Source organism: Gadus morhua, chromosome 20, assembly GCF_902167405.1.
Source record: "Gadus morhua chromosome 20, gadMor3.0, whole genome shotgun sequence".
NCBI lineage: Eukaryota > Metazoa > Chordata > Actinopteri > Gadiformes > Gadidae > Gadus > Gadus morhua.
In genome coordinates this window covers 2464355-2476457 of record NC_044067.1, presented here as the reverse complement: position 1 = coordinate 2476457, position 12103 = coordinate 2464355, and the positions used below count along the sequence as shown (strand labels likewise).

At 42.3% G+C, this 12103-nt stretch overlaps 1 protein-coding gene across 1 annotated transcript; it reads right to left on the bottom strand.

The window, feature by feature from the left end:
* Positions 1–1334: 1334 nt before the first annotated feature.
* On the bottom strand, positions 1335–8114 carry LOC115533487 (toll-like receptor 8). Its single transcript, XM_030344029.1, has 3 exons — positions 8074–8114; positions 7560–7682; positions 1335–4649 (listed from the first exon to the last, which is right to left on the bottom strand). Exons 1-3 carry the CDS (start codon positions 8112–8114, stop codon positions 1991–1993), a joined length of 2823 nt encoding a protein of 940 aa, XP_030199889.1. The 3' UTR covers positions 1335–1990.
* Between the last annotated feature and the right edge of the window lie 3989 nt (positions 8115–12103).

The window sequence follows — 12103 nt, the reverse complement described above, 5'->3', positions numbered from 1 at the left end:
TTCACTCACTGCTGCGAGAGGAGAGGGGAGGGGCTCGAAACCTACCGGTCTGCTCGCACGGCGAAATGACATCACACCCCGCTGCACCATTTCCGGGTCACAGCTGTGGTACATGAGCTGTGTTCGAAATCGTTCCCTATTCACTCACTCACTATTCCCTATAGTGTTCATGATATAGTGCACTACATAGGGAACGAACAAACGAGAATTCGGACACTAAGCTGAACATTTCTAAACGTCATTTGCGTCAGTAAATGCGCCGGGTATTTGTGTGACGCAGACGGATGCGCCCAGATCACGTAAACAAACCGGGCAGTCTCGAGGAAAGCTGGAGGTTGTATTGATGTTGAATGTTACATTTCCTTGAGCAAGGTTTTTCTTATTAATTTTGAATGTTACATTTTCTTGTTAAATCCCAAATAAATGTGGATATTTCTAAACGAAAGCCGGAGACCTCTTCTTCTCCTCGGAAAAACACGACCGCATTGCATTGTGGTATATGGGAGTAACACATAGGGAACATATGTACACTCAAATTTTGGGTATTTTAAGTGCACTATATAGGGCATGATATTAACCAGTGAGAATTCGAACAACACTACAAAATGGCGAGCACCCTATATAGTGCACTAGTATATCCGTGATAGGGAACGATTTCGAACACAGCTACGAGCTGTGTGTCATCAGCGTGTCATCATTACAGCGCCGACGCATCGAAACTTAAATCAGCGGAGGCTCACGCTGGTCCAAGGGGAAGACCATGTAATCGTTTTTAAGAAAAAAAATAGAAAAATAAAAACTTTGATTTTTTTTACATTATTATAAATAATTAATATCATAAAATTATTATAAAGTTGCCCCCCGACAGCATCGACTATCGGCGATCGCTAGGGGGCGTTATCGGACGATGGAAGCTTGTAGACGATTGCCCAACCCTACTCTAAATAGTGCACCATATCCTAGATAAGGAACGATTTCGAACACAGCTAGTGTGTCTTGGGGTAGCTAAGCCAGATCAAAAGTTCACTTCATTATTCATGCAAAACAAAGAAGAGTGTTTGTGTTTATGTTCCCATTGAGTACCTACGAATGTTTGTCTGTTTTAGTTTAGCTGTAGACTTTGCAGAGTGTGTGTGATTCTGTATGGTCTTTGGGAAATGTATGTACTGCTAAACAATGTTTGGTCGTACAAAGCATGGACGTTTGAAATCCTTTAAGTTATTCATTTGTTGGTTATATTATAACACTTTTTCACTATTAGAGCCTCTTGTGGTGTCATTTAAAGGTCACATAATAACTTCATTGACAAATAAAGAAAGATTCTGTTGTATTTTCTTAATTTTTAATTTTTAATGAGGGTGCTGACAAAAAAGGGAAAGTACGGTAATCAATTCTAATATGCAAAGTATTCAACAAATCTACAGAAAAGTAAACAATATCAAATTTTTTAAACAAATTGTTTGCAATGATTTGTCTCAAGGGCACTCGATATTTTTTATAATTGATTGAACGCTTTTTGATTCTGATTCAGTCTACTTGGAAAACCCAAATAGGTCATTGATAAAATAATCCCATTTACCATTGTGTCTGGAACTATTGGCCATTTTTTTTTATTATTCTTTACAGAGGTCTTTATATAATTATTTAAATATTAATGAGAGTTGATCAACCTTTCTGAAATGACAACAGTTCAGCCTCAGGCCAACCTTAATTAAAAAATCTAGAGGCCCTATGTTATGGAACTTTTGAAACCACAAGAGAACAGCAATACAAAACAAAGCCTGATAACTCTGACTTAAAACTAGGCTGTTAAAAGTGGTTCATTATGAACACACATTATCATAGCATTCATCCCATTAAGAAAATCAGTTCAAAAGCATCACTCAACAAAGATGACTGCAAGAATAGCCTACAACAACGACCAGTATATCTAAGTAACTTAAAATGAAAGAAATTCTGAAAAAAATAGGAAAGCGTCCAAGCTGCAGCTTCAGTCTCTCTCCCGGCTGCAGGTGAAGTACTGAGAGTAAGTGCTGGTGTACATCGTCTGGTTGTCCACCCTGACTACATTCCTGAGGTTCTGCCAAAACCAGGGCTCAGCGGCCGCAGTCCTTGGCCACTCCACAACACTCTCCCCGCACAGCCTCCTCCTCAGATGCAGGAAGTGGGAGTTCTGCAGCACCGGCTCCAACATCAGCACCACGATCACGTCCAGGTTCTCATCCAGCAGCCGCTGGTGGGCCAGGTACATGGCCAAGCGGAACACCCCCGTCTTGGCATACGCCTTTGTCAGCACAAACAGGGTCTTGCGGCTGTAGCGAATGCTGTGGGTGAGGTTGTCGATCACCGGGACGCCGAGGGGCCAGTCCCGCTCCTCTAGACATAAGGGCAACACCTTCTCCCCCTCCACCTCCAGCTTCACCCTCAGCGTCTGCAGCACCCACTCCGAGACCCAGGGGTCTTTGGTGTCATATGTCACGAAGACGTCGTACACGTTGTCTTGTGAGGCCGAAGAACGATAGCCCTTCCATTTGGTCTTCAGGTAATGCAGGACGTAGGAGGCGTCCCAGTAGAAGATGTGTGCCACCGTTGCCATCGACGTGGTGACAACGATGAAGGTAGTTGTGAGAATGGACATCAGTAGTGCCAGAGTGTTGTTGACACACTGGTCAAAATCAAAATAAATCATCACCTGAGGATGGCCGTAGGATACGAAGCAATAGACATCCGTTTTCAGGCTTGGGATGGTGACATTGTTGCCTTCAATCCAAAGAATAAAATCCATGGCATCACATGAGCATTGAAATGGGTTTCTATGTAAAGACAACGTTGTAAGGTTTTTAGGTCTCGTTAAGAAGTTGGTCTGGTTGATAACTGTCAACTCGTTGTGGTTCAGCAGGAGGGTTTTAAGCCTTTTGGCGCCCTCTATAAATCCATTTGACAGTTGTGCAATTTTATTATGAGCCAGATTCAGAGTTATTAAAGAACGGGTGGTAACGCTTCTTACATAAGTTATGGCATTGTGACTTAGATCGAGGGTCTGGAGGTTGTTGAAATGTTCTAGTTTAGTCCAATTAAAATCAGAGAGTTTATTATCATTTATGAACAGGGTTGTGAGCTGCCATGGTAACAAAACGTAAACCTTATCAGGAATTTCAACAATGTTGTTGGATGAAATGTCAAGTATATTCAAATTAGTGATATTAGTAAACAGATTTATATACGAGTCATCTTTCCAAAGAGTCCCAAGTTCATTGTGTCCAAATCGAAGCTCTTTTAATGAATCACTCTGTAACCATTTGGTAGTTAAAGTGTGAATACAATTATTGCTCATATTTAATATCTCAAGAACAGGTAAATTTTTAACAAAATCTAAATTATTTGTGATCCCATAGGCTTTAAAGTAGTGGTCGTTGAAACTGATGTCCAATACCTTTAGCTTCTGTAATTCCTGGAATGCATTGCTATAGGCCAAGTCAATCTTATTAAATGACAGATCCAGATATGTCAGATTTGGCAACGACTTAAATTCTGTCCCATTTAATGCAGATGAAAACCCATTTCTTGAAAGGTTAAGGCATGAGATATTATCATAGCCTTCAAATTGCTCCGGGGTAATGAAGAAAAGATTATTTGAGCTAAAACTCAGCACACGCCCTGCTTTGATACACTCTGGATTAGCCAAAGTGCTACCAAAATTTAACGAGTTGGCCATCAGTTGTGGTGAAGAAATCAGATTGACTTTATCATTTCCTCCCTGGCCTGTTGGGTTAGGCGTACTTACTGAAACGGGAAACAGTTTGTTCTCTGATAGATATATGCTTTGCAACTGTGGGAGATCTTTGAATATGGTGGAATTACAGTGAACAATAAAGTTAGTCCCTAGATTTAGCACAGTAAGGTGTTTGAGCGAAAAAAGAGCTTTCAAAGTAACAAATTCAATTCTTCTAAAAACTAAACCAACCAAGTGCAATACTCGAAGCGACCTAAGCTTTGAAAAAGCATTTGACAGCTGAACGGTCTTTGGGTATTTTTTAAGTCTAAAGTTGAACGACAGATCTAAATGTGCTAATTTTGAAAGACTACTAAAACACTTCAGTTCACCCTGAATGGCATTTTCTAAAAGATTGAATGATAGCAAGAGTCTTGTCAGTTGATTGAGATTTTCAAACCAAAAATCATTAAGTTCTGTCAGGGAGTTGCCTGCTAAGTGCAATGTCTTTAGTTGGTTAAGGTTAGTAAACGCCTTGGGATGGATTCCAAGAGAAATATTGGGGCAAGCTATACAGTGATATGCAGCATTTTCACATCTTTGGCAGTTTCCATGTATGCTCAGTACGTTTAAGTGATGGAGCTCTTTAAAGTCCTCTTCAGAAATGTAATATATTTGGTTGTCACTTATTGTCAGTTCGGTTAGCGTTGTTGGTAGTCCCTTTGGAACGTGTGTTAAATTGTTGAGGGAAAGGTCCAGAAACTCGAGCTTCGTCAAAACTGCAAAAGTGTTATCTGAAATGTTCAATTGCTTGGAGCAATTATTGCCCAAATAGCAGTTTCTTTGCAGGAATAGATTTTTCACATTTCTTATACCAGAAAAGCTGTTATTGTTTAGCACCAGGATGCGGTTATTGTTTAGCCAAATCGTTGTCAGACTGTGAGGAAGATTTCCGGGGATATAAGTCAGACGATTGTTACCTAAATCCAACAATAGCAGCTTAGTTAGATTTTTGAAAGCATACTTATTGATGTTGGCGTTCTGCAGGCCAAGCATATTTGCGTTGTTAAGATTGAGTTCAGTGAGATCTTTCAGATGAGAAAATGCACTCCCTGGTATTTGCTGAAGATTGTTTTTTGATAAAATGACTACAGTGGCATTGCTGGTTATCCCGTCAGGTACTTTTTGAAGATTTTTTGCCCCACAGTCAAACACTAGTCCATTGACATCACATGGAAACTGCCGGGACATCCAATTTGTACTGTGTTGGTACATGGCAGTATGACTCCCTTGATGTAAGAACAGAAGAAGTCTACCCACAAGGTAAGGCCAATAGATGGGCGTATTCTGTAGATAACATAGCAGAAGAATTATTCAGTTGAAGAAATGTATCATCATTTTCAGCAAAATATTATACGGGTTACACACATGCATGCACGCACTGACGCATGCACACACATACTCAATATGGTGTATTCAGGCAATACAAATCTTTGAAAATAATTAATGATGCCTTCTTTTGTCTATACAAAGCACAATATTGATACAATTATTACTATAGTATGATCAAAAATACAAATAAAAAAGAATGGAAAAATTTCCCCAATGCTCTTAATTATAACTTTAATTCATGGTTGAATAACATTTTTTCAATGAATGTTTCAATAACTCACCATTGTGAATGTGGTGGACCCGAAATATAATTTGTTAAAAGTCGTCAATTCTATAGCACTGGATAATAGCTGTATTCTCTTGTGGGTGAAGTGAATACACTAAATAAGACTGCAGCAGCTTCATCGAAATTGAAGCATTAAAAAATTGCGGAAGGAAGTTTTTTTTAACTTCCCTTTTTTGGGTACATAGATTGGTCATGTTTTAATTCCAATGAATCATAGAATCCTTGCAGATTTCTTATAACAATGCTGATTTGATGTACTCTATTTTATTTTTTTATACTTTTCAGCCGTACTTTCGTTACAGCGTCTCCCTGAACATGTCACTGTACTGCTTGTCACTCTCTGTAGCGAGCACGCTTCTGAGGCGAAACCAAAAGTATGGCACCATGGGAACTCATGTGAGACGCTTCCCACTGAGATCTAAAATCTTCAACAAAGTCAACTTGTCTATATCTCCCCAGAAAAATTTGGTGAACATATTTTTTCTAATGTATAGTTCGGATTGTCCATCTGGCAGGTTATTGAACACCTTGCGGGGAATGAAGTTGAGGCTGTTCTCAGAGATGTCAAGAACGCTTAGATTCAAAAGGTTTTTGAAATATCCAATGTACCTTGTATCGCCATCTCTCCAAAGCAAATCTAAACGGTTGTCTATGAAATCTAGTCTCTCCAGGGAGAAACTGCTCATCTCTGTGTTAATAGAGTTCAGTGAAGTTAAAGGTCCCATGACATGCTATTTTATGGATGCTTTAATATAGGTATTAGTGGGCCACTAACACAGTATTCAAAGACGTTCCCGAAATTCAGCCGTGGTGCAGAGTTACAGCCACTCCGAGCGAGTCTCACATTGAGCTTCCCCCAAATGCTCTGTTTTGGTGTCTGTAGCTATAATGCAAAGGAGGAGGAGCGAGGCGGGTCAAGGAGGAGGGTGGGGGTGTGGCCCTGAGCAGCTTACAGCCACGGTACCATGTGCTCTGTACAGTGGATGTATCGCAATGGCGAGGCGCACACAGCCTTTTGCAAATATTCAAGAACACACGGGAGTCCTGAAGCTCTATATCTAAATAATATCATATAGCCTACATAGATATCTATATCATATAATATATATTATCACGGCCAAAAGCTGTGTGAGCCGATATTATGAATCGCAGCGCCTAGGCGGTGGTCCCTCGGCAACTGGGAAGCGTGGCTCAAGTGGGAGACATTCGCCGCCAACAATCCCTTTCTCCTCCATGTCGTGGTTCATGTTCTTGAGGGAGTCAAAGCCAAAGTTCCTTTCCCCCAATTCATTATCAACCATGGCTGAGATAACCCCCACTACAAGTCTCATTGTAGAAATACCAGAGAAGAGAATCTGACGTGTTATGCGCCATAACACCAAAAGCAGAACGGTTATCCTAACAAGGAAGTGTACAACACTTGCGTCAGCTCTATATCTAAATAATATCATACAATACATAGATATCTATATCATATAATACATATTATCACGGCCAAAAGCTGTGTGCGCCTCCAGACGATATTGTGAATCACAAACGACTTTGTTGGGTTCTGCGACGTATCTGGTTCTTCTACTTTCACATCAATCTGAAGTAGACTGAACCGCGCACTGCCTGCTGCCGGCTGCCCGCTGCCGGGCGGTGGTGCTTCACGGTGGTGGTGCCTCGCGGCAACCGGCGGCAAGTCGCAGTTCATGTACTTCAGCGAGTCAAAGCCAAAGTTCCTTTCCCCCAATTCATTCTCAACCATGGCTGAGATGCCCCCCACTCGCACGGTCGTGTCTCATTGGCGGGGCCAAGTCTCCGGGCGGGCCAGGCGGAGTTAGGGGAGGAGCTTACTGCAGTGTGACGACATAGGCAACCACATTCCAAATCAGCGCGCTGGAGCCTCCAATTATTTCAAAGGCGAGCAGAACACCTAGTGCTCGTTTTACACCGAAAGCAAGTTTTAGCCACTGGGGGACCATGGGCAGGCTAGGGGAACTCATATTTATGTTAGAAAACCTCAAAGTGAGATTTTCATGCCATGGCACCTTAAAAGTATGAATACAATTATTGGTCACATTTAATATCTCAGGAACAGTCTGATTTTTAACAAAATTTTAATTTTGTGTGATCCCATAGGCTTTAAAGTAGTGTTCGTTGAAACTGATGTCCAATACCTTTAGCTTCTGTAATCCTTGGAATGCATTGCTGTAGGCCAAGTCAATCTTATTAGATGACAGATCCAGATATGTCAGATTTTGCAACGACTCAAATTCTGTCCCATTTAACTCAGATGAAAAGCCATTTCTTGAAAGGTTAAAGCATGAGATATTATCATAGCCTTCAAATTGCTCCGGAGTAATGAAGAAAAGATTATTTGAGCTAAAACTCAGCACACGCCCTTCTTTTATACACTCTGGATTAGCCAAAGTGCTACCAGAATATAAACGAGTGGGCCATCAGGTGTGGTGAAGAAATCAGGTTGGCTTTCAAATTTCCTCCCTGGCCAGGTTGGTTAGGCGTACTTACTGAAACGGGATACAGTATGTTCTCGGATAGGAATATGTTTTGCAACTGTGGGAGATCTTTGAATATGGTGGAATTAGAGTGAGTTGCTTGCTAAGTGTAATGTCTTTAGTTGGTTAAGGTTAGTTAACGCCTTAGTGTGGATTCCAAGAGAAATATTGGGGCAAGGTACAAAGGGATATGCAGCATTTTCACATCTTTGGCCGTTTCCATGTATGCTAAGTACGTTTAAGTAATGGAGCTCTTTAAAGTCCTCTTCAGAAATGTAATATATTTGGTTGTCACTAAGTGATAGGATTATTAGCGTTTTTGGTAGTCCCTTTGGAACGTGTCTAAGGCCCCGTTTACACGAGGACGCTTGCGGGTGAAAACAACGAAATATTTTATCGGAAGTGCCTTTCGTTTAGACGGTGACGGCGTTTTTGGGGCATGAAAACGCATGAATCTGAAACCCCCCTCCAGAGTGTAAAAGTTGAAAACGCTCCGCCGTAGCGTTTCCGTCTAAACTGCCAAGACGCAAAACACTGCTCAGATCTGCTCACGTCGCGTACGCGTTTACGTCCCAGTACAAGGAAATAAACAAACGTCCGATTATTTCCATGCGTCGGACCTTCAAGCTGCTCTGGCAGCTCTAACAAGCATACAGGAGTATTTCCACGAAATGTACAGGATATTTACAGATAGTATTACTGAACAGAGAAGGATCTTTTTGTTTTTTGCGGCACGGATAAGAGAAGGAAGATTCTACGCATGCGCTCAGACATGGCGGTGTTGTGTGATAGTCTAACACAGCACCGCCTGGCATGCATACCCAATCGAATTCCACACACTTTTGCGTCACCGTATGCACGCAGATTTCCTCCCTAAAACGCTCGTCCAATCGCGGAATAAAAAGTGAAGACGCAACGCCACTTTTGCGTCTTCTGTTCACACCGTCATCGTGTAAACGTAGCCTTAAAGGCCCACTATGCAACTTCGGGAATATCTTCGCTGTTTTCTTGGTTTTGGCACGCACATTTCTCTACACAGCGCCCCCTACAGCTTCGTAGTAGATATTTCACAACACTGTCGTAACAACTCGTTGACGTCCCTTCCCCATGCACTTCTACGCGAGCCATGTGCATTTGTTTTCAAAGAAGCCGGCGAATGCGTGGAGCCATGTCCGAAGTAGATGTTCATAAAGTGTAGGCAAGGTTATACATTTTTAAAAGGGTGTATTTGCATTGCAATAAACATAAATCCATCCTTTTTTATAGTTCACCGGGAGAATTTATACTCTAGGTTATAATTGTTTTATCTTAGGTTGAACAGAACAATCAGTGTAAGAGGTTTGGCCAACATAATAATCGAAATAAACAAGAACCTGGATTCGGGGATTCAGTCTGTATCTGGGGGACAGACGAACAGCAAAACACCCATGGAAACAAAGGTGTTTATATGGTTGCAAGCAAGCTAGAAACATACAGGGCTCACAACAAAACGGTCGAGAAAACAATTTTTACAGGGCTCACAACTAAATGGTTGAGCAAACACATTTGTACAGAGACTATCAGAATCAAGAATACCACGAAGACAAAGTTCACCCAAGGGTACTTTCAATTTCAAAAGCAACACGGCCGAGTCGGCGTCTGATTTGCAGTCTTCTTTTTCTTTCAGTTCACGCTATTCCTGAAAAGCTTGCCCAACGTTTACTCGTGTCTGGCCTCTCTGTCGGTCAGTCTCCCTTTTCTCTTCTTCTGTTCCTCCGACATTGGGTTTCTGTCTCTTTTTAGTCGGCTGATCTATGATGAATATAACAATCCCTTAGTTACTTGTGTTTATATCGAGCCGGTTCTGTGTTTGGGGGTCTGTGCCGTAAAGCAATTCGTTACTGTAGTGACCCTTGCACAGAAGCATACGGCCGACATCTTTCTTTATTCTGGGTGGAAATAGTAACATAGTGACGCCATTAAATGCGTTTATGGAAACATTTTTAGCGAGAAATGTGCATTTTACTGTCATAATGTTCGCTCGGTGAATGTGAAGGATGTTCGGTTTGATAGTTATGACGAAGAGTGAACGCTCCGTTCACTTGCATGGACAGAGTCTCTGGTTGCTAAGCAACCTCAACGTCTTGGCGGACTATTTCTCTCCTGATCAACACTACGAATGCTGGAAACACACCAGACACACCATGTGAAGTTATTTAACCCGATTATCGTTATTTATGAGTCCTTAGCCCAAGTGAAGGAGTTCAAGTACCTCGGGGTCTTGTTCGCGAGTGAGGGTACTATGGAGCGTGAGATTGGCCGGAGAATCAGAGCAGCGGGGGCGGTATTGCGTTCGCTTTACCGCACCGTTGTTACGAAAAGAGAGCTGAGCCGCAAGGCAAAGCTCTCGATCTACCGGTCGATCTTCGTTCCTATCCTCACCTATGGTCATGAGGGTTGGGTGATGACCGAAAGGACGAGATCGCGGGTAAAAGCGGCCGAGATGAGTTTTCTCAGAAGGGTGGCTGGCGTCGCGGGATAGGGTGAGAAGCTCAGTCATCCGTGAGGAACTCGGATTAGAGCCGCTGCTCCTTTACTTAGAAAGGAGTCAGCTGAGGTGGTTCGGGCATCTGGCAAGGATGCCCACTGGGCGCCTCCCTTTGGAGGTGTTTCAGGCACGTCCATTGGGGAGGAGACCTCGGGGAAGACCCAGTACTAGGTGGAGAGATTATATCTCAACACTGGCCTGGGAACGCCCCGGGATCCCCCCGTCAGAGCTGGTCAATGTGGCCCGGGAAAGGGAAGTCTGGAGCCCCCTGCTTGAGCTGCTCCCCCCGCGACCCGACCCCGGATAAACGGATGACGATGAGATGAGATGAGATCGTTATTTATATCCGAGATTATTTAATCTAACCCGATCTAAACTCTATCATGCACCCAAACACGGCGGCGTTTGGGTTTCCTACCTCGGACTCTAGCGCAGCCACAGGCGCGTTGAACCATTTTTGTGACACACAATGATCAAGCGTCAGGTTAGGCGCGTAACGCGGTTGGTGTGGCCGTACCATTAGTCGATTGATCCATGATGAATGCAACAATTGCCTCGCAACTGGCTGTTTATATCTAGCCGGCGCCATGTTTGGGTGTGTGTCTGTGCCGTAAAGCATTTTCGAAACTACAATCTGACTACATTTTCGAGGATACTTCCGCTGCGTCACATCCGGATTGTGTCGGTCCGAACATATCAAGTTGCATATGCGCTTTTTCACTGGAGAGGCGACATGGGTAAATGACACACCCACCAATCGACCCAGAAATGGATGCAGAACCATCAGCATAACTCTCAACCTGCATACTTAATGTAATTTTGGCTAAAAAAGTTGCATAGTGGGCCTTTAAATTGTTGAAGGAAATGTCCAGATACTCGAGCTTCGTCAAAACTGCAAAAGTGTTTTCTGTCATGTTCATTGGTATGGAGCAATTATTGCTAAAATTGCAGTTTCTTTGCAAGATTCGATTTTTCACATTTGTTATAGGTCCTCGTTTAGTACCAGGAATCTATTATTGTTTAGCCAAATCGTTGTCAGACTTGGAGGAAGATCTCCGGGGATATGAGTCAGACGATTGTTGCTCAAATCCAATGATAGCAGCTTTGTCTGATTTTTACTCTTTTTTTAACTTTTTTTTTACTCTTTATTCTTTGATGTCGGCATCCTGCAGGCCAAGCATTTTCGCGTTGTAAAGATTATATTCAGGCGAGAAAACGTATTCCCTGATATTTGCTGAAGATCGTTTTTTGAAAAATTAACTACAGTGGCATTGCTGGTTATCCCGTCAGGTATTTCTTGAAGTTTCTTTGCTTCACAGTCAAACACTAGTCCAGTGACATCACATGGAAACTGCCGGGACATCCAGTTTGTACTGGGTTGGAACATGGCAGTAAGACTCCCTTGATGTAAAAACAGAAGTAGTCGACCGACAAGGTAAGACCAGTAGATGGAGGTATTCTGTAGATAACATAAAGCAGAAGAACTATTCAGTTAAATAAATGTACCTCATTTTCAACAACATTTTATGCGGGTTACACGCACGCGCGCACACACACGCACGCACGCACGCACGCGCACACACATGCACATACACACACAATATGGTGTATTCGGACGATACAAATATTGGAAGAGAAATAATGATGCCTTTTTTTAGTCTTGAATTTATGATCAAAAATACAAA